The sequence below is a fragment of the Propithecus coquereli genome, unplaced genomic scaffold (genome assembly GCF_000956105.1).
Source record: "Propithecus coquereli isolate 6110/MARCELLA unplaced genomic scaffold, Pcoq_1.0 Scaffold53, whole genome shotgun sequence".
In the NCBI taxonomy this organism is placed as follows: domain Eukaryota; kingdom Metazoa; phylum Chordata; class Mammalia; order Primates; family Indriidae; genus Propithecus; species Propithecus coquereli.
The window spans coordinates 2,079,664-2,101,519 of NW_012151174.1; the positions used below are offsets into that span (position 1 = coordinate 2,079,664).

At 51.5% G+C, this 21,856-nt stretch overlaps 1 protein-coding gene across 1 annotated transcript in view; it reads right to left on the reverse strand.

Moving 5' to 3' along the window:
* Nucleotides 1–21,856, reverse strand: part of RYR1 (ryanodine receptor 1 (skeletal)) — a 133,021-nt gene that overhangs the window by 36,015 nt on the left and 75,150 nt on the right. Inside the window, exons 72-90 of the mRNA XM_012656979.1 lie at nucleotides 20,636–20,806; nucleotides 19,099–19,158; nucleotides 18,776–18,913; nucleotides 18,140–18,252; nucleotides 17,866–17,962; nucleotides 17,360–17,466; nucleotides 15,868–15,919; nucleotides 15,657–15,737; nucleotides 14,286–14,385; nucleotides 13,898–13,977; nucleotides 13,726–13,802; nucleotides 13,052–13,125; nucleotides 12,370–12,387; nucleotides 11,198–11,278; nucleotides 8,539–8,627; nucleotides 8,331–8,459; nucleotides 8,148–8,252; nucleotides 5,869–5,950; nucleotides 3,526–3,713 (exon numbers count right to left, since the gene is read on the reverse strand). Coding sequence (XP_012512433.1) covers nucleotides 3,526–3,713; nucleotides 5,869–5,950; nucleotides 8,148–8,252; nucleotides 8,331–8,459; nucleotides 8,539–8,627; nucleotides 11,198–11,278; nucleotides 12,370–12,387; nucleotides 13,052–13,125; nucleotides 13,726–13,802; nucleotides 13,898–13,977; nucleotides 14,286–14,385; nucleotides 15,657–15,737; nucleotides 15,868–15,919; nucleotides 17,360–17,466; nucleotides 17,866–17,962; nucleotides 18,140–18,252; nucleotides 18,776–18,913; nucleotides 19,099–19,158; nucleotides 20,636–20,806 — 1,842 coding nt within the window. The remainder of the gene's footprint in view (nucleotides 1–3,525; nucleotides 3,714–5,868; nucleotides 5,951–8,147; nucleotides 8,253–8,330; nucleotides 8,460–8,538; nucleotides 8,628–11,197; nucleotides 11,279–12,369; nucleotides 12,388–13,051; nucleotides 13,126–13,725; nucleotides 13,803–13,897; nucleotides 13,978–14,285; nucleotides 14,386–15,656; nucleotides 15,738–15,867; nucleotides 15,920–17,359; nucleotides 17,467–17,865; nucleotides 17,963–18,139; nucleotides 18,253–18,775; nucleotides 18,914–19,098; nucleotides 19,159–20,635; nucleotides 20,807–21,856) is intronic.

The window sequence follows — 21,856 nt, forward strand, 5'->3', positions numbered from 1 at the left end:
AAAACCCTGCCCTGCAATATCATTTTTCATCTATCAGATTGGCAAAAATCCAAAGATCTGACAATGTGGTCTGGTGGCCTGGCTGTGGCAAAACAGGCACACTCACATGATATTAATGAAAGGGAAAAATGGAGGGCAATGTCTGCCCACATGACAAATGCATCTGGCCTTTGACCCAGCAATCCCACTTCTAGACGTTCATCCTCTGATAGAAACCACACGTACAGAATGTTGTACGTATAAAGGCAAAATTTTTATAACCACCAGCATTGCTAGTGGCCCATATACAGCCTTCTTCAGCACACTTTCTTTCATCTGCTAAAACTCTGCAGTAATAGATACACAAATACAAGATGTCTATGCTATAAATGGCACCCTTGTGCAGTGTAGAACTTGCACAACTATCCATGGCAGCCCTGACTGCAGCATGGGTTATAACAGTAAAACACTGGGAACAAAGCGAGTGTCCCCCAACAGGGAATAGACAAACAAACCATAATATACACACTAAGTGGAATATTGGGCACCTGTGAAGAAGAACGAGGAAGTTCACTGTGTCTCCGGAATATGTTGTTAAATGACAGAGACCAGTGACATAGTGCCCTGCCTGTTATGTATGAAGGGAAGAAAGTGAGAATATCTGTTCATATTTGCATTAAAAGATGTTGGAAGGGGCTGGGCGCGGTGGCTCACGCCTGTAATCCTAGCACTCTCGGAGGCCGAGACGGGCAGATTGTTTGAGCTCAGGAGTTCGAAACCAGCCTAAGCAAGAGCAAGACCCCGTCTCTACTAAAAATAGAAAGAAATTAATCGGACAACTAAAAATACATAGAAAAAATTAGCCGGGCATGGTGGCGCATGCCTGTAGTCCCAGCTACTTGGGAGGCTGAGGCAAAAGGATCGCTTGAGCCCAGGAGTGTGAGGTTGCTGTGAGCTAGGCTGACGCCATGGCACTCACTGTAGCCCGGGGAAAAGAGTGAGACTCTGTCTCAAAAAAAAAAAAAAAGGATGTTGGAAGGATACAAAAGAAACTCATCAAAGGGTGTCCAGTGGTGGGGGTGGGGGAAGGGTAGAATAGGAAGGGATGGGAATGAGATTTTTCACTTCCTACCTTGTTATATTTTGGTTTTTAAAATCACATGAATGGGTTGTGTATTCAAAAAATAAATGCATTTTTTTCAAGTTATAGATGGTAACTTTGTGAAACCAGATGTTGAGCTGTAAAATGTCATGTACGTCACATCAAACCTTGTGATCTGTGAAGCCCGGAACAGGCAGGAGGGATCCTTGCTCGTTTTAAACTGTGAGTTATGCGAACTTAGCTCCCGCGTAGCGCTTTCTGCTGCCTCCTGCCCTCCCGAGAGGCTCCCTACACTGCCAGTCTCAAGAGTAGGGCGGGGACTTCCATGCAGGGCCTGGCACTCAGGAAGTGCTCGCTGTTTATTAGACTAGATCGACAGATGACTCTGGTGTGCTCTGGGGCCCGACTGCCTGAGTTCTAATCCCAGTTTGTCACTTATTAGTTGGGTGACCTTGAGCAGGCTCAGTTTCACCTTCCTGTGCCTCAGTTTCCCTATCATAAGGCTGCTGTAAGGAGTAAATGAGCTCATTTATTTATACACAGGACCTGGCACAAACTGAGAATCTGTCTTCTTCAAGCAGATGGAGGGCTCAGACGCAGTGACATTTGGGGGGGCTAGGAGGTCAGGGAGGCAGCAGGCATTGGCCCTCAGGGCGGGGCAAGGGAAGGAAACGGCCGGCCGTGGCAAATGCCGCCAAGATGACAAGTCACAGGAAAGAGTCAGGGGCAAAGAGGTCACTGATTATCTTGGTCGGAGTAGTTTCAGGGGAGTAACGGGGACAGAAGCCAGCAAGCCCTGAATCAGGGAAGGCGTGGGAGGTGACAGAGGAGTGATCAAGGGCAGATGGCTCTTGAGAGGCGTGGCTGAGAAGCAGGGGGAGATGTGGGCGGCTCCCAGAGGAGGGCTGGGAGGTACGGGGCGCCCCACTTGTCACTCAGGGGACCCTGAGCTTGCTCAAATGCTGATGGCCAGTGACAATAGCAACCCATAGAATAAGAAACCGCAAGTCCACATGATATAAATAAATGGATGAAGGAGTCAATAAATGGGGAAGAAGGAAGAACTCCTGACAGTCAAATCGTGCCTAGAGAAGGGAAGGGTATTAGAAGCCACCCTTTGTCAACTACCTTAGTGACAATGGTTTTGGGTAAGAATCACTGGTGGACGCCGACCCTGGAGAGTGAGCAGACATTTACACGGTCTCACAGTATGTCCTTGCGAGACACTTACCGGTTCCAAAGGGAATAACGGGACCTTCCCAGTGGAGACCCCGGTAAACACGACCGTAACTGAGTCACCCACGTTAACTTCAACATGGGAAGAAACGACACCGTGTGCTTCCCGATATGGTGCAACAAAGACACGTCGCTTCTCTGATACTCCTGCCAAAGCCGCGTGACCCAAATCTAATCATAAGGAAAACTCAGACAAACCCACGCCGAGGGACAGCCTGCAAAACACCCAAATGTAACCCCTGGTCCCGAGTTGGATCCTTGACAAAGAAAAACATGTCTTCAACAAGCGAAAATCGAACGAGGATTAGAAAGTAGCATCGCATGACTGTTAATTTCTTGATTTGCGTAATTTTTCTGTGGTCATGGAAGAGAACGAACCTGTTCTCGGGAAACACACCCTGAAGTATTCAGATATAAAGGAAAATCATGACAGCGCCAACAGGCAAAGTTAACATTTCGGCAACTCGGGTGAAGGGTGTTCAGACGTTGTATGTGCTATTCTTGCAACTTCCCCATGAGCTGGAGTTATTTCAAAATAAGAAGTTAACCAAATGGTGATGGAGAAGATCTGGCAGTAATAATAGTAGCTGACATCTCTTGAGCGCTCACTATCTTCCAGGTACTGTCCTCACACTACGTATTTCACAACAGTCTGTGCAATAGTTAATGTTATCATCCCATCCCCGTTTTACAGGGGAGGAACCTGGCACTCAGAGAAGACAGTGACTTGGTCAGGGCTACATAAGGGATGGGAGAGGTGGGCTGGGTAAAGCTGGTTCTAGCACTTTCCTCCTAACACCCTCACGATTCATACCCGTCCTGGCCCAGTGAGTGACTGCCTGCCTCCCCCATTAGACTATCACCCCGTGAAAGCGGGGTCTGTGTCTGTCTTGGTCATTGCTGGGTCCAGGACAGACCCAGCACAGAGAAGAAAGCTAGTGAATGTTTAAAATGGAAAAACTGACCCCTATTCATAATGATGATAACGTTATGAGTCTTAATAAATAGGATGGCAATAATGGTTCTCGTTGGCGTGAATGCATTTCATCCTCCAAACAATCCCAAGGGCTGTTTTATCCCCATTTTACAGATAAGGAGAGAGAGGCTCAGAGAGGAGTCTCTTGCCCAAGGCCGGCAGCCAGGAAGGGCAAGGCTGGCACGTGGCAGCCCCACCTGCATCCTGGGCCCCACCCCTGTCCAGCACGCACCTTCTGGAAGTCCTTCTTGGAGATGAGGCCGCGGGGATCAGTGACGTAGTCCTGGAAGGCCTCAGAGCCCACGATGTCCTTGAGTTTCAGGAACATGTCGAAGAACTTGAGGATCATCTCCACGTTGGATGAGGATTCCACGAGCATGTCCACCATCTGCCGGGCGATCATGCCGTTCACCACGTTCCCTGCGGGCAGTCCCGGGTCAGTGCGGCCGGCAGACCCTCCGCTCTGGAGCCCCACCGGGCTTCCCTCTCTTCCTTCCCAGGGCCAGATCAGGAGCCACCATGCTGGTGGGAGCCCCCCCAGCCAGCCCACGCCTCCCCTCCTAGGGTCACTTCCTGATCTGCGTCAGCATCCTGTGTGAACCTGGCTGACCCTGCCTCTGTGCACCTCGCCTGCTCGCTGGGGGAAACCATCAGCAAAGACAACGATGGCATACGCCGACAGCAGGCACCAGATGCCACGCCAAGTGCTGCCTTGGCACGATCTCATGACAACCTCGTAAGGGAAGCGCATTACTATCCATTTTTATAGAGATTCAGAGAAGGTCACACACTCAAGCTGACATAACCTGTAAGGGAGGGGGAGGATTTGAATCCAGAGCTTCATGACCTCCAGGTACACACCTAAAACTTCCGCTAATCTACAGGGGTCAGTGGGTCCACAGAAGCCAATGGAAAGGCAGCAGGGAAAGGTGAAGACTGTGGCAAACTGGGATCCCATATGCCTTCTAAAAGCAACGGCTGAAGCTTGGCTATAGCATATTTTTGTATTTAAAAAAAAAAATTTTTTTGAGAAGGGTCTCAATCTATCGCCCAGGCTAAAGTGCAGCGTTGCGATCACAGCTCATGGCAACCTCCAACTTCTGGGTCCCAGTGACCCTCCTGGACTGTAGGCACATGCCACCATGCCCAGCTAATTTTTTTATTTTTTGTAGAGATGGGGTCTCACTATGTTGCCCAGGCTTGTCTCCTGGCCTCAGGCGATCCTCCCGCCTCAACCTCCCAAAGTGCTGGGATTACATGCATGAGCTACTGCACTCACGAAATTATATTAAACTTTAATATAATTTCAAATTTACATAAAAGTTGCAAGAATAGCATAAGGGACCCTCATCTATTCCAGATTCACTGATCATATATATTTTGCTACATTTGTTTTATAATTCGCTTTCTGTATGGGTATTTTTTTTTCTGAACCATTTGAGGGTAAGTTGCAGACATGGGGCCCCTTTACCCCCAAACATGTCAGTGTATGTCATAAAAGACAAGGACATTCTCCAGTATAATCACGGTACAGTCATCAAAATCTAGAGATTTAACGTCAATACGATTCAGTTATTTAATCCAGTCCGGCTGATTTTTGCCACGTGAGGATGTGGACTCAGGGCCACAGAAGCTTTCCGTTTTTCAGGAAAAGCTGGACATCTTGATGTTTACGGTGAACCTTCTGATTTTTAAAAGCTAATGACTAGTTACCCAAAAAAGTAAAACACTGTAGGAGGATTATATATTGCAACATTGTTTGTAATGGCAAAGTATTTAAAAAGAACACTTGAATGTCCACCAGTAGGGGTTGGTTAAATGGATCACTGTACACCCACACAATGCAGCCCCACCCAGCCATATAAAAGAATGAGGATACTCTTCATGAACCTCTATAAAGAATCTCTATAGAAAAAGTCTTTATTGGTTAAATTGTTTTCATTAATAAATTATGGTTTTAAAGTCACTAAGTTTGGGGGATATTTGTTATGCAGCAAAAGCTAACTGATGGCCAGGCGTGATGGCTCACGCCTGTAATCCTAGCACTCTGAGAGGCCGAGGTGGGAGGATCGCTCGAGGTCAGGAGTTCGAGACCAGCCTGAGCTCCTTTCTCTACTAAAAATAGAAATAATTAGCCGCGAACTACTAAAAATAGAAAAAATTAGGCAGGCATGGTGGTGCACGTCTGTAGTCCCAGCTACTTGGGAGGCTGAGACAGAAGGATCACTTGAGCCCAGGAGTTTGAGGTTGCTGTGAGCTAGGCTGACGCCACGGCACTCTAGCCCGGGCAACAGAGTGAGACTCTGTCTCAAAAAAAAAAAAAAAAAAGCTAACTAATATATTTAGTAAAAAAATAAATATTAAGGACACAAATAAAAATGTCTGGGCCACCCATTTTATTAAGATTTCCCTGGGGAGTCAATAAATTAATTATGTACCATCAGGATCTGGCACAGAGTTAGTGCTCAGTGTTTGCTGAGCTTGTTAGTGCAAGGCCTCCTGGGTCCCAGAGGGCCTTTCTCTGGCTGGTCTGAACCTTTGTACTGACCCCCATCCCGAGCCCCTGGGTGTTTACCTTCTAGCAGCGACAGCAACATCACCACCATGTCCTTCTGCAGATCCAGCAGCTCCTTCAACAGCTCAATCTGGCTTGAGTCCTAGAGACCCCGCATCCCAGCTGTGTGAGGGCTGGTCTCTGCAGAGACACCTCCTCACCTTCCCAGCAGGGCCTCAGACCCCCTTTCTCTCCCCTCTTACCTCCGAGGGAACCCGAGTCCAGACATGTTCCTCGGAAGCAGGGGAGGGGGCAGAGAGACAAGATTGTGGGGGTGGGCTGGCACTTAGGGGAAGGGTCCGACAGGTGGTGTGTAAAGGGAAGGGGCTGGCAGACCAGGAGCACTGGGAGGCTTGGAGGGCAGGCATTTGGGGCAGAGACAGACAGAGACAAATAGTGGGGACAGAGACCCAGATCTGGGAAGGGATGAGAGCCCAGCCCTGTGTCGGACCTACGGCGGATGCTTGACGCATGTATGTTAAATAGAATGTGTGATGGCAACAGCGGGACTCTGGGTTCAGGAGGAAGGCTGGGGGAGACAGCTGTGTGCTTTCTGGGGAGATTGTGGGGGTATGTTGCCTCCCCTGCCACAAGTGCCTTGTGTAGGGCCCACAGAAACCTCCAAGCAAAGTTCTGCCTCATGGTCCCTATTTGTATTAGGTTGAGTCACATAAAATTGCCAATACGTGACCGTAACTTCATATGGTTCCACTAATAAAATGGAGAGGGCAGGGAGGATACCAGGCAAATGCAACATAAGGCTCCTTCTACCGCAGTGCTAGTTCTAGGAGTTGCTGGTTCCAGTCCCAACACACTTCCAAAGTTCCAAAGCTTTGTATTCTGGGTCTAAGGGTCCAACGTTCCAGGATCTCAAGATCCTAAGATGGGTGGATTCCTGTGGTTTGTGTCTGCCCATGATTCAGTCCCCCTTTTATCTTAACAATACCTCAACTTTCATCTGGGGGTGCCCCCAGTCCTTCTCTCAGCACATGGGGCTAACCCTACCTCCTGGTTCTATAGGTAGGTGTATGACCAGGTCTGGCCAATCAGAGCTTTCTTTCCCAAGGTTATGGTGACTGGTTTAGGCATAGGCATGTGACCCAACAGTCCAGTGAGACAGACTCCCAGATCTTTCCTTGGAGCTCCCAGGAAAGAGGAGCTCTCTTCCCTCTGGAGCTGTTGGGGGGCGGGGATGGGAAACCTGAGGCACCATTTTGCAGCCCATGGGGACAGCCTGCTTGAGAAGGAAGTCAAAGAGAAGACATTTCTGCTGACACCACTCTAAAATTATTGTTTTTCCTTAAGTCACGACTTTGCATTGGATTTTTAGCCTTTGCAACCTAGACCTGGATGGTGGCTGATGAATGAACACTGCAGGATTTGGAAGTCTATGCTTACGATATCAACATTCTCCAGAATTTTAACATTACACCAGCAGTGCAACTTCAGCTGCTCTGACACTGAGGAACTGCATTCTAAATTTAACTCCTTTCGAAAAATCAGATGACACCAGTCAGGGTTTCTGCCAGCCTCTGTGGCACCTTCGGGTAAATTAGAAAAAGGCTTCCTTAAAACACTTCCTAGTTGGGAAATTATACAGCACCCTTTACTGCCACCTGCTGGAAAGCTATTGTAATAAATACGCCAATATGTTTATGATGCCTGTGATGTGGACCCGCTCAGAGGTTGTGTCCTTGTGAAGTGCACAACCTGCCCAACAGTATTTGGCAGCTTTACATACGTTTACCAGATGGAAGCAAAGCCAATGGATTAAGTGTTTGTGAGACATTGACAAGGCTGCAAAGGGTTGGGGTAAAGAGGAACACGAGGATTCTGGAGATGGGCGATGGGGTTCGACAGGGACCTTACATCATGGGTGTCTGGGATGGGTGTCCTCTGCCGCAGGCAAGATAAAGAAGCAAAACACTTCCTCAGCCCCAGGCCCTAATCTAGAGGCCTGCCCCTACTCCACCCCAAGGGCTGTCAGTATCTGAGATGACCTCATCGGACAGAAAAACACCAACCAATCATAGAAGAGCTTTAGCCATAGGGGTGGGGCCGACACATCAGACCAATGGGCGTGTAGATGGGAAACCAGCCGATTGGTGGAGGCAGAGGAGGAGGCGCGGTCATGCGGAGAGCTAACCCAGAAGGAAGATAGATTTGGCCGTGGGTAGGGGACCATTCTGAAACATGCCGGGAGCACTTGGGTGACAAACTGACCAAGGGGCCAAGACTTGGAAATGGGCCACTTGAGGGATGCCCAGAAGCAGGTGGAGGAGGAACACAAGGGCTCGAACCTGAGCGAGCTTCATCATCATGTGGGCGAACACGTGCAGGAATCCCACCACCGCGTCCCAGAGGCGGCTGTGCGCCAAGCTCTGCTGGTTCCCGGTGCAGGGGCCCTGGGGGACCGAGGGCTGCGTGAGCGCCAGGCTCGGCGCCGGATGCAGGACTGCCCTGCCCTAGAGGGTGGGCCCTACCTGGATGTACTCGGTGAGACTGTTGAACACCTGCTTAGCCACTGACATGGCTTTGGAGAAGTTCCTCTTGCCCTGCTCTTCAATGACATCCTTGCCCGAGTAGTACCAGTAGAAGTCGCTGATGGATTCCTGGGGGGTGGGCAGGGTGTGAGGGGGTGGTTCCAAAGTCGCCGACCCAGGATGCACCTGAACGGTCTCATACGCTCACCTGCAGCCGCAGGAGGTAGTCCACCGTGCAGATGATGATGTTAATAGTGGTTGTGTTCCCTGTCTGTGTCCGTAGGTAGTTTTGGAAATCTAGGGAAATGAAAAGTTATTCATTCATTGAGCATCTACCATATGCTAAAGGAGATGGACAGTGGGTCATTTATTCATTTATGAAATACGTATTTACTGGGTATCTAGTGTATGCCAGAAGGCATGTAATCATTAATTTATTTAATAACTATTTATCAAGTTTATATGATCATTTACTCATTATCTAAAAATATTACCATTGAGGGCCTACTACATGCCAGATTTAGTAGAGGATCATTTATTCATCCATTTTTTTCCAACAAACATTTTCTTTTGTTTTGCTTTTAGAGACAGGGTCTTGCTTTGTCACTCAGGCTGGAGTGCAGTGGCATAATCTTAGCTTCACTGAGACCTCAAACTCCTGGGTGGCTGGGACTACAGGCTCACACCACCACACCCAGCTAATTTTTCTCTATTTTTAGAAAATAGAAAAATAGAAAATAGCCTAGCTCACAGCAACCTCAAATTCCTTGGCTCAAGGGATCCTCCTGCCTCAGTCTCCCCAGTAGCTGGGACTACAGGCACAGGCCACCACGCCCGGCCTGGCAGGGTCTCACTCTTGCTGAGGCTGGTGTCAAACTCCTGACCTCAAGAGATCCTCCCGCCTCCGGCTCCCGGAGTACTAGGATTATAGGCATGAGCCACCGTGCCTGGCTGCATGGGATGATTTTAATAGCCCTTGAAAGTTTTTTCCCCCAAAAGTTTTACTTTCCTGACTTTCCTGCAGTCACTTCACAATCGCTGTATCAGGCTGGCTCAACAAAATGCCCATTTTCCTGGTATCATGATATAGACAAAGAATATGCTCGAATATTCAAGATTTTATAAGTAAATGTACAGGCTTTCCCATCAATAATTTCTAATTCCTTTATTTGTGTTAAATTGGACTATATGCTTAAATGGTTAATTCTCCTGTAAAGAATTCTTCCAACTGTGAACACTTTCATAGACCTGTGCAAATACACAGGAGACAAACCTTTTCTCTGCTTTAAATAGCATTGAATACTCAAGACATGCAAGCCTTCAAAGATTTGAAAAGTATTTCAAATATGTATTTGATTGGGCCAGTTAACGAATGCATCAATTTAGGCAGAGGACTGGTTTGCAAATTTATTGGGAGACAGAAATCCCACCTATAAGAACATTCTCATTTTTATAAAGTCATAGGTCTAGGGAATAAAATTCATTTTAAACCCAATGACTGATTCCTCCTTAGTTCAAATTAAAGAATGAAAATCTTAGTCAGAGCCCAGGCGTGGTGGCTCATGCCTGTAATCCTAGCACTCTGAGAGGCCAAAGTGGGAGGATCTCTTGAGGTCAGGAGTTTGAAACCAGCCTGAGCAAGAGTGAGATCCCATCTCTACTAAAAACAGAAAAATTAGCTGGGCATCATGGCACACACCTGTAGTCCCAGCTACTCAGGAGGCTGAGGCAGGAGGATTGCTTGAGCCCAGGAGTTTGATGTTGCTTTTAGCTAGGCTGACGCCAAAGCACTCTAGCCTGGGTGACAGAGCGAGACTCTGTCTTGGGGGAAAAAAAAATCTTAGCCACATGGCACAAAGGTATTTAATAAATCTTGAGGGAAAACTAGCTGTGGACATAAGAGTTTTTGAGAATGCCAAGCGATAGATCATGCTTTATCCTTTGTTGAAAAGGAAAGAGTGAAGATGAAAGATATTTACAAATCAGGTACCTTAAACAGCACCAGCCAAGTAGGGTGAAGGTTACGGAAGTTAGAGTTCTAATTACTCTGATTCTTGTCACAAAAGTTAATTTCCAGGTAGTCTGTGGTTTCATAATCATCTGCTAAGGGTTATAACCACAACCTTGAGACTGTACATGTTTGTTATAGGAAATGGCATTGGGTAGAATGTTTGCTGTACAGAATTTTGACTGTTCCTTTAATGTTGCAAACTATGTGTGCCACACAAGGCTGTATTTTCTCATCAGTGATCTGGTTAACTAATTTGCTGTGTCATCCTCAATCTTGTTAAATTGGCTGAACTAGAACAAAAGTTGTGAAAACTCTTGCTTAAGTTAGGAAAACTCTTGCTTAAGTTAGGAAAGAATCTGTAGGCCTTCCTCCTGGCAAAGTATTTTATAAGCAAAATAAGTAAGTGATTCTAATTGATTCATGTAAAAACGACAGGCAATTTTTTTCCTCTACAGATCCAAAGTACGGAAATCTGCCACATGTACTGAAATTTGGCAGCTGCTGCAAAATGCCGGTGGGAAAATGGTGTGTAACAAATTGCCCATTTGGGCAAACTGATTTTTGGCCAAATTGGTTGTTGGCAGATTGCTTTTGGGAAACTGGACTGGCCAGAGGAGGTGAAAGTGAAGCAAAGTGGCTAGATTCCAGAAATTCCAGGGAGATTTTGGAAGATAGATGTGCAGACGCTGGCTGGAAGTAAAGGATGAAGGACAGCAGAGTCAAGGACAAGGCCTGGGTGGCTGGTGAGGCCATCAGTGAATAAGGGGAGAAGGAGCATTAGAGACTAACTCAGGCAACCCTTCCAGACTGACCCCAAACCTTGGCCTCCTCTCCACCCCCAACCCCTCCTCCTCACCATTATTGTGGCCCTCGCAGAGCAATTGCAGGAATCGGAACAGGTCTTGTGTGAATTCATCATCTGCCATGACCTTCTCTCCTGGGTGGAATGGAGGGGGCAGGGCCCAGGAGGCGTCAGACGCGCCAAGACACAGCACATGCATGCACACGGCCCATGCACACTGCACACACATGTCCAAAGCACGGGGGTGCTGGGAGGAACAGCCACCACTTCGAAGACACTATGAGGGCCACTGACATCCATGACACCCGGGGCCACCGACCTCAGAGTCCAGGACATCAGCAGATGGAGACCTGAGGGGCCCTGAGTCATGAAGCCGGAGCCCCAAGTGTCTTTATACAACATCAGTACCTCTCTGATGTCACCACTTGGGCGACATCAGGGAGTGTCTGCCAACCCAGCAGACGTTCAGGCAGCTGGTATCGCCCTCAGCCCCCCTCCAGGCTGTGGGGGTTAATGGGTTATGGGGATTGGGGTCACTTTCACACCAAGGCTCTGAGCAGGGGGATGTTGGGCTGGGGTGAGAGCTGGGGACTGAAAGCTGGCCAATTGGCCCAGATGCCTTGAAAGCAGCCAATCCAGGAGAAGCGGAAGGGAGGCGTATAAACACGGGCCAATCAGAATGGGCATCTGAAAGAAGCCAATCATGGTGCGCTAGAGCTGGGGGGGGGGGGCTAGACGTCGAATGGGCCAACCAGAACAGGCGCGAAGGAGGCACGCACACCAATCAGAGTGGATGCTGGAGGCAACCAATCCGGTTGGTGGATGGGAATCACTGGCTGACCAATCTGGGGTCAGGCGCAGAGAGCAGAGGAGGTGGGAATGGGGGTCACCCCACACCCCGACTGCGAATCTGGGTCTGGAATTCCAAGAGTATCCAGCTGGAAAGAGATCTTTGCCATCTTCTCTAGCTTCTATGTTACACACGGGGAAACTGAGGCCCAGGGAAGGTAAGAGAATTGTTCACAGTCCCACGTGTTGTCAATGGCTAATCTGGGATCTGAATCCTGGGCCTGGACTCCTGATCTCAAGACTTCGCACCGTTGTTCACTCGCGAAGGGTCCCTCCCTCCCCTGCAGGTCCCAGATCCTCAGCCCGCAGGTGGAGGGGTGGCTGGGGTTAGGAGGGGCGCGGCAGCAGCAAGGCAAGGAGCGGGGCTGAGGAATTACCGTTCTGGCGATTGATGACTGGGGCAGCCAACAGGATGGGAGGAGGAAGCAGGAGAAAAGAGAGAAAAAGAGAGACAGAAGGCGACGGAGAGACAGCAAACACGCACAGCGACGCATTCGGGGACAAAGACACAGATGTGGAGAGAAACGACCCACAGAGAGAAAGGCAGATTGAGGAGACAGGAGGAAGTGGATTAGCAGGGAAGACGGTGGGGAATGAGGGTGAAGGCAGAGGGAATGAAACAAGAGGGCAGAGAGAGAGACGTGGAAAGGCAGAGGCGGAGAGGCAGGAGGTGAGGATTGGGGTAGATAGGTTAGACACGTCACGACACGGCAAAGAGGAGACGCGATTAACCCGGATTAGAGACATTAATAAGAGAACGGCATCCAGGGCGTGAGACTTGGGGCACGTGGAGGGCGGGGTCCATGTGGTGATGGGGAGAGAACATGGGACAGAATGATTCCCGGGGCAGGGGGACCATGGGAGGGGGGTGACCCAGGAGGATTTGGGGGGCGGTACTGGGGGCCACAGCAGGGGGAGGAGCCTCAGGGAACTATTGGGAATGGGGTGTCTTGGAGGAGGGGAGCTCTGGGCAATGGTGGGGCAGGGGTTGTTGGGAGGGTGGGAATCCTGAAGGAAGATGATGTCCCAGGGAGAGGGAAGCCCAAGAAAGGGCCTCACCACTTCCATCCTCATTGACCATGCCCAGCCCCTCTGCCTTGTTCTGTCTCTCGAAGGCGTTGAGATCCAGGACGCTGAGGGAAAGGAGGGAGAGAGGGAGGGTGGGATGAGGACTCTGCCCTCCTCCCTTCCAGGGAGTGGCAGGCTGGAGAGCCACAGTCGCCCACGCCTAAGCTGAAACCAAGAGGAAGCAGAAAGGAGGAGGTGGCAGAAGCTACGAGGTGGCAGCTATGAAGTAAGATAGGTCCAGGATGAACCATGTACAAGCTGAAATAACGAGGAAAACTATCAATTAGCAAAAGCTACAGAGGAGTCGAAAAAGTCTGTTGACAGCAAGAGGCAGACAAGGCAGGCAATAGCAGAGCCGTGTTAATAAGGGTTATCAGGTTTTCAGAGATAGCCCAAATTCCCCGCTGCTGCTTCCCTAGAATTCTCAATAACCTTCTGTTTCCACTGTCTGGAATCCAAATACATTTCATCCTCAAAGCCTGAGACATTTTGCTTCCCTGTTGTTCTACATTAATTCTTATAATAAACTCTGTGTTATTTGAGCTACCCTGAGTGGGTCTCTCTTCCTGGACCCAGAGAGCAGAACTAGAACCAGAAGTGGTACCAGGCGTGGGGGCACAGCCATACCAAATAGGGCTGAACTGCAAGATGTCACTAGAACCTACCTGCACGTTTGCATGAGTGCCTGGATACTCTGGAAGAAGCCAACTTCCTTCTTGTCCTTCAGATAATCCAGCATTTTCTGCAGAGGGGCCGGCAGGGGAGGGGGAACTGGGAGTCACACAGGAACCTCCCACCCCTCTTTGCCCTCCCCCCAGGTCCCTTCACCTCTGTTACCTGCTGCACCTCAGCATTGCCACCGTTGAGAATGGAGATGCCCAGCTTCAGGGTGGAGGACACCATGGCGCCCGTCTCTCCTGGCAGGGGGGAGGGGGACAAAAGATGGTCCGCCCAGTTTGGGGGCAGCGTGTTCCACCCACCAGAGAAGAGCCATCCCGGGGGATGTGAGAGAAGGGAATGGAAGAGTGCAAAGGTGCGCGTACGGGGCCGATCGTGATTGAGGGGTGCGTGAGAAACTGCAAGCGGAACTCGCAAGGGCTGGGGTGTGAGTGCGCATCACAGGCTTGGAGCAGTGGCAAGTGGGGCCCCAGGGAATGGGTGGGCCGGGGAGGGTGGGGACAAGATGGGTGCGCTCAGAGGAGCCGAATGCACGTGCGAGGGGCACCTTTGCAGGCGCTGATCATCTGCAGCACCATCTCGGCGGCCCCCCGGTTGTGCAGCCGCGCCTGCTGGTACAGGAGCCTCTGCTTCTCCATCTCTTTCTCCTGGGGCAGAGAGGCGGACCCGTGGGGGCGAGTGAGTCCGGGCTCACCAGCCCAGCCTTTCCCCTCGCAGCCCTGGCCTTCACCGCCGCCCTCCCTGCTCCAGCCACATCCACGACTCACTCCTTCCACCGTGAGCTCCCCCGTCCCCTGGGACTCGCGTCCTGGGTTTGTCCCCTGTACCTAGCACAGGGCTAGGCATGGAGCCAGGTCTACACAAATCAGGGCTGGACGTGGAAACGTCTTAACCTAGGCTCACAGGCCTCCAGGGGGTCAGTGGACAGAGTCTAGGCTGTCTGTGAACTTGGATGATGAAAAAAGTAACGTTTTTGTGTTTACCACCCTGTAACAGAAGTGTGGCACTTGCTTCCATTAGGGATGAGGCCATAAATCACAGGAACGTTAGCAGAACCTGTGGTTTTTGTCACCAGTAAAAATCACAGATGTTTCCATATCACACTATTGTTGCTACAGACATCTTGAAATATCACTTGTGTTCATCACTACTTCTCAATTACATAGTAGTTATTGGACCCACTGCTAGATCTTGTTAGCTGATAGATTAATAAAGAAGTACATATATTACTGTATCACAAATTTGTTTTCTAAATATTTTGATAGTCATTTCATACTTGTTTCCTCTGCTATGAATTCATCGTATACATTTAAAAACATAATTGTCTTTATTTTTATTTTTTTAGAGACAGGGTCTCCATATGTTGCCCAGGCTGGTCTCAGACTCATGGCCTCAAGCGATCCTCCTGCCTCAGTCTCCCCAGTAGCTGGGATTACAAGCAAAAGTGACCGAGCCCAGTCTAAAGACATGATTCTGAGAAAGGCTTCACCAGATGCCAGAAAGGACACCAGAAGAAAAAGGTTAAAAGACTCTCAAGGAAATGCTTGCTGACTGCCTTAATGAAAGAATGGATTGGTCAACTGCATGTTTACTAGCCTCCTCGCTGCCTGGCCTTTGCATACGCTGTTCCCTCTACCTGGAACCCCTTTGTCTTTTTCTCCACGTGGCACACGCCTTTTATCCTTCTGCCTCAGATACCCCCTCCTCTGAGAAGCCCTCCTGATACCCTTTTCCTCCAGCTGAGTAAGGCACCTCGCCTAGGCTGGGTGAAGACTCTGTGCTGTCACTCTTTGGCTGATGTCTGTCTCCCCAGTGGACAGACTTGGTCACTACTGTGTCCCCAGAGCATTGCTGAATGAATGGGAGATGACTGAAGTCAGGGTCCCTCATCCCTGCAGGATCTCCTGGTCCCACTTACCTCAAAGGAAACCTCCACCTCCTCTTCTTCTTCATCTTCACCGCCGCTGCCATTCTCCTCTCCCTCCTCCAGGTGGCAGCTCTGGGGACGAGGCATCGGTTAAGGGATGATGTGAACAAAGGAGATGCCCCGGTGCTGTCCCAGCCCTTAGAGTGGACAGGCACTGCCACTGGGGAGAAGGAAACCCGCCCCAGGTGGGGCAGGGCCTCACCTTTGCCATGATGTCGGCGTAGGCGATATACAGGTAATCCTCGTCCAGTTTGCTGAGGAAGCAAGCAGGGAGAGTCAGCGCCCAGCGGAGAGGACTCCATCTTTTAATAGCCCCCAGTCTCCTTCGGACAGCCAACCCTCCCCACACTCAGGCTGTGTGGTTCAGGGTGGCACGTGACGAAGACAGAGCCAATGAGTACTTTCTGCTTGGCCACAATAGTAGGTAAGAGATGGTCATGTGGTCTGGAATTCACCCTGGGAGTTTTGCTGGAGCTACTGGTAGAGGTGCTCCCTTTCCCACCCCCAGGATGCTAAAATCGAGCAATGGAAGGCTGGAGCTCCCTGGGCCACCTGTTGCCTCCCTTAACAATGATGGCCAACCTTTTGGGTCCCCTCTATCATGGCCAACACTTACTGTTTACATTAACACTATGTTAGACCCTGTTCTAAGTGCTTTATATATATTAACAAATTAATTCAACAGTAATCCTATTGGGTGGGTACATTACAAACTTTATTTTACAGACGAGGGAACTAAGACACAAAGATTCTTCCTGGCCAAGGTCACACAGTTTGCTCTGGGACTCAACTCGGAGAGTCTAACTCCAGAGCCATTGCTCCAAATTCTGGCCAACGAGGTATGTGTGGAATTCCACAGCAGAGAGCTTCCCTTCCTAGATAAAAAGACCAAAGGTCTTAAAGGGGGCGGGGTGGGGGGAGCTTTTCTCCTTCTTTCTGCCTGGCATGTGGTCGTGATGCCCGCCAGTGCACTATCCATCTCGTGAGCACAGCACAAATGCCAAGAAGGGCAGAGCAGAAAGCTAGAAAGAGCCTGGGTCCCTGCCAGTGAATGTCACTGTGCCACAGCCCAGCCCTGGACTCTACAAGCTCCTGATTTCACGTTATGTGAGAAAAATAAATCCTTGCGCCTCCATATCCTCGTCTGCAAAAAGCAGTTGAAACAGGATCTATCTCGTAGTATGAAGATTAAGTGAGAGAACATATGTGTCGAGTGCTTAGCATGGCGCCTGACACATACCAAGCACTTGATAAATGCTGCCTGTGATCATCGGCGGTAGCAGCAGCAGCTGGGACCTCCTTATTATACTTATTTATTACTAAGCCTGCCATTAGAAGTGATTAGAAAAAACGCCATCACTTCCATCTGTTGGAAATTTGTCATATGTAGAAATTTTTTCATAATGTACTGATTTTGTTTGAGCGAGATGCTTTCTCCTGGAAAAGCCCAGTAAATCTACATCGCCGGTGACGTGAACCCTCAGATGAGATGCCCTTGTAAGTGTGCGGCTACACGGCATACGTGGTAGGCTCGCCTGTTCTAGTAAAGTGACGTTTAAAGATCAGCTGTGGGGCTCCCCCAGGACCCAGAAGGCCTTTCTGTAGGCACAGGGAGATTGTTGGATGGGGGGGGGCATTGTGTCTCTTTCCAAGGACCTTGGGGGCATTTCTGAGGCCCTGGGAAGGGTCCTCACCTCTTTTCGGTCAGGGCAGTGCGGCTGAAGTGCAGGACCAGCTGGTGCAGGGGGTCTGGCTTCTTCTCCTCCACTTCTTCTTCCTCTTCTTCCTGCTCCCCAGCTTTCTGGGGGGAGGGAGCATAGGGGGGAGGGGTTTCTAGAGTTCCCTCCTATCTCCTCCCATAGCCCTGCTGGCCCGGATTTTTTTCTCTTTTCCTACATCCTGCACCCTACTTTGGTTCTATCCAAGCCAGGCTCTGCCATTTCTTTTTCTTTTCTTTTTTTTTGAGACAAGGTCTCACTATGTTGCCCAGGCTGGTCTTGAACTCCTCGGCTCAAGTGATTCTCCTGTCTCAGCCTCTGCAGTATCTGGGATTCCAGGTGCAAGCCACTGTGCTTGGCTAAGGGCTGTCATTTCTATGCCCCTCGAGGTGGAGGGCAAGCCTTGGAGGTATACAGAGGGTGGCCTCAGCTTCCAGCCGTATCCAGCCCTGCCCCCACATCCCCAGGCGGGTGGCACTCACTGAAAGGTCATCTATCATGCGGTCCTCAAAACTGTGGTCTTCAGTCATGATCCATGAGGCCTTGTAGCTCTCCAGGAGCATGTTGCATGCCCGGTGCCTGCAGGGAAAGGGCTGGGGGTCACTGAGATGTCTCCTCCTCCACGTCCCCCAACCTCTCATGCATCTGCCGGCCAACCACCCCCAAAATCCCAGGGTGTTGGCACTCCATCCTCTGGACTCCCCAGCCACCTTCCTCCAGGGCCCGTCGAGCTCCCCTCCTCCCTGGAGGCCTTACGTGGGCAGGTTGTACAGGGGCGTCATCCGGAAACAGGCCACGACTGCCCGCCGGCGCTGCTTGGACAAAAGCTTGTGCCACACGGCCTTCTTGGACTTGTAAGGGTGCTCGGTCTGGGGGATGGGACAGTCTGTCATGTCTCCAGACCCTGTCTCTGGCCCGATTCCCACTCCCAGTCCTGGGTGAAACTGCCCATCTGTGCCCACGTCCATATTCAGGGCCGATTCACAGGCAGAAGGAACATCTTGGCTCCACCAAGTCAACGTTCTGGCTCTGCCTCCCGACCTAAATTTCCATCCTAGGCACCGTCCACAGTCCCAGGGCCAGTAGCTAGGTCCTGCCCCAATTCCAAGGCTCACCCAAGGCTCTGCCCACAAATTCATGGTATCTCCATTAAGCCCCACCCCCAGACCCAAAGTCCTGCCTCCTGGTCCCGTCCCCAGATGCCAGATTAAGCAGGTCTCTCCCACAGATCCAAGGTTCCATTCTAAACCTCACCTTAAACTCAAAGCTCCACCTCCTACCCCGCCCCATACTTAATATTCATCACCAGGCCACACCCACAGGCTCAAGGTCAGCCCCAGGCCCCGCCCAGAGACCCAGCTTTGGCCACTCAGCAGTCAGAAGCCGCAGCACCTGGTCCAGATGGTAGAGCACGGCAGACACTTCCTGGACCCTGCGCACGATTTTCTCGGGGTCGTCAGCGTCCTCCTCGCGGCCAGGGACGCCCCGGTACAGGGCCATCTGCCAGCGCAGAGATGGGGAGCCTTCCACCTGAGGGAAGAAGGAGGGAGGGCTTCTCTGAGGGTCCCCGCACCCCATTTCAATATTGCGAGGATTCAGTAAGTGCATGCTAAGATCCTGCTTCAATGCCTGCATGGTAAGTGCTAGAACATTAGCTATTATTGCGATTGTCATCCCGACATAACCTCTTTCCGTGGCAGGTTCAGGAGGCGTACCTTTCCCTGAAGGTGAAGGTTGTTTTGCAGAAATTCCCGCACTTCCTCATCTGTGTCTTTCTGGGGAGACATGGCCAGGCTGGGTCACCCTGAAGGTCCCAGCCTCTTCCTTAGCCCACACCCTTTCCCTTCCAGGCCCGCCACCCCAAAACCTGGCGAGAGGCTTTTTTTGGGGGGGTGGTGAGAAAAACCGAAAGAACCCAAAGGTAGACAGTGATCAGAGAGGTGTCCTAGAGGGGACCAGAGGGCCACAGAGGCACCTTGAAGAGACAGTAATGACTCCAGGGGCCTCATGGGGGTCTGAGAGGAGGTAGGGGGTGAAAAGAGGGTGTCATCAAAGGTCAAATAGGCCAAAGAGGGACTACTGGGGCCAGAGGAGGGTCAGAGAGGTGCAGGGAGTTTTCGAAGACAGAAGGGGAGAGGGGTTATGAAGGGAGTCAGCGAGGTCAGCAGAGGTCGTGGAGAACCGGCAGGTCAACCGAGTCACCGGTTACACAGGGGCCAAGGGTAAGAGTCAGCAGGGTGTGAGTTCCTTAGGGTCCCAGGAGAGGGGGCCCTCAAGGACCAGGGTGAGGGTCAGCAGGGCCCTGGGGGGCTCTTTGGGGTCCCAGCAGGATTCAACAGGTCCTAGGAGGAGCTTGAGGTCCTGAGACAAGGGGCCTTTGGGGTTCCAGGAGAGGGGTCCTGTGACATAGGGGAGAAGTCAGGGGTCTTCAGGCCCCCAGGGGTGTTAGCGGGTTGTCAGGGTGCCTACAAGGTCCTGGGGGAGGGCTACAGGGGTCTTGGGGCAGAATCCTGGGAGGGCTCCTTAGGGTCCCTGAGGCTGAATAGGATGGGGGAGATTGTCCTTGCTGTCCCATACAAAGGGAAGCGGGGTCCTGGGAGGCCTCCTTGGGGTTCCAGAGGGCTCAAGAGGTCTTGGGGCAGGGCCAATCAGTCCCCGAGATCCTTGAGCCCTCAGAGGTTTGGGTGTGGTCCTGGGGAAGGGGCTATTAGGACCCTGGGGGACTGTTTGGGTCACAGGGGCTCACGGGGAGTCCTTGGGGGCTCAGTTGGGTCCTGAAGGAGAGGGGAGGTGACCTGGATGGCTCAGTGGAAACCCAGATGTTCAGTCCTGAGGGTACAGGGGAGGGTCAGGGGTCATGCAGGGCTCGGTGGGTCCCAAGGGTTTTGGGGAGTCTTGGGGGCTCATGGTGCCTTGTTGGGGGGATTCTCAGGGTCTCAGAGTCTTGGTATGGTCCTAGGAGGCTCAGTGGGGGTCTGCAGAGCTCATTAGGGTCCCAGGGGTCTTAGAGGCATTTCTGGGTTTCAGTGGGGTCCCAGTTAGGGTCCTAAGGCTGCAGTGTGCCCTGGCGGCATCCTGAGTGGCGTCCTCAGCAGGCTGGGGGAGAGCTCACGGCGTCCCAGAGAGCTTGGCGAGTCCTCCTCCTGGAGGAGGCTCGGCAGGGACCTAAGGGAGGGCTCCCAGGGACCTGGGGGGCTCAGTGGGGTTCTGGGTGGGATCCTGGCAGGTTCCCAGGATGGGCTGTGCAGGCACCAGGGCGTAGCGGGTCTTGGCCAGCATGATGAGGTCCTGGTCAGTGGGTGCACACATGTTCAGGCCAATGGGCAGCATCTTCTTGAGCGTAGCCACGATCAGCGACGTCTGCACAGAGTACCGGTCCCCCCGGCGCTTCTTCTTGGTGCGTTCCTGGTCCGAGCCACCGGACTGTAGAGACACAGGGCTCAGCACCAGCCCGAGTCCCAAGCCCAAGCCTCAGCCCCAACCTGCAGCCATTGTCCACACTCCGGCCTGGATACCAGGCACTGCTCCCAGCCTCAACCTCAGAGCACACCTCAGCTTCCACCCCAGACCTCACTGATCCTTCACTTCAGACCCCCAGGCCTGACTGCAGACCCTGCCTGACCCAACCCTGCATCCCCAATTCCCGATTTCTATTTTTAAAAAAGTATTTTATTTTTTTAGAGACAGGCTGGAATATGTTGCCCAGGCTGGACTCACATTCCTGGGCTCAAGCGATCCTCCTATCTCAGCCTCCCAAGTACCTGGGACTACAGGCGCGCACCACTGTGCCCAGCTCCAACCTCTAACCCAAACCTTCCAGATTTCCCCAAACTCTGGGTCTTTCTCAAACTCTGGCAGTCCTCTCCCCAAATCCCGTAAGAACGCCCAGGACGATCCGAACCCCACACAACATGCACGACTCCACACTTCATATCCCAAGACTGAGCTCCGCAGAATGAAATAAAGATGCAGACCCACAAAGAGTCCCAGAGACAAGAGAAGTTGGAAGAAAAAGAGAAAGACGCTGAGAGACCGAGAGGGACAAGACGATGCAGAGACAGAAGATGCAAGAGACGTTCAGAAAGATCTGGAAGCAGAGACACGGAGAGCAGAGTCCCCCAGCTGTGCTCTGGAGTCTTGGGTGCACCCTGTGGCCAGGGCCACCCCAGTCATGCCAATGAGATGCCCTGATGACAAGCTTCAGCCAGAGCCACATCCACGCCGGCTGGCAATACCGAGCATGGCCCACGTGCCGGGCGCCGCGGAAGGCCGCACATGCAGCAGCTCACGGAGTCCTTGCCGAGCCCTGGGGCTGGAGGCCGTCGGGGGCTCAAAAGGATGGCATTTGACCAAAGTCACACAGCTAACTACCAACACGGGATTCTAACCAAGTCCCAAGTCCGTCGGATTCCAGAGCCCAGGCCCTAAACCACCGCGGGGCGGGAGCGCCTGTCACCTCCCCAACCATGCGCC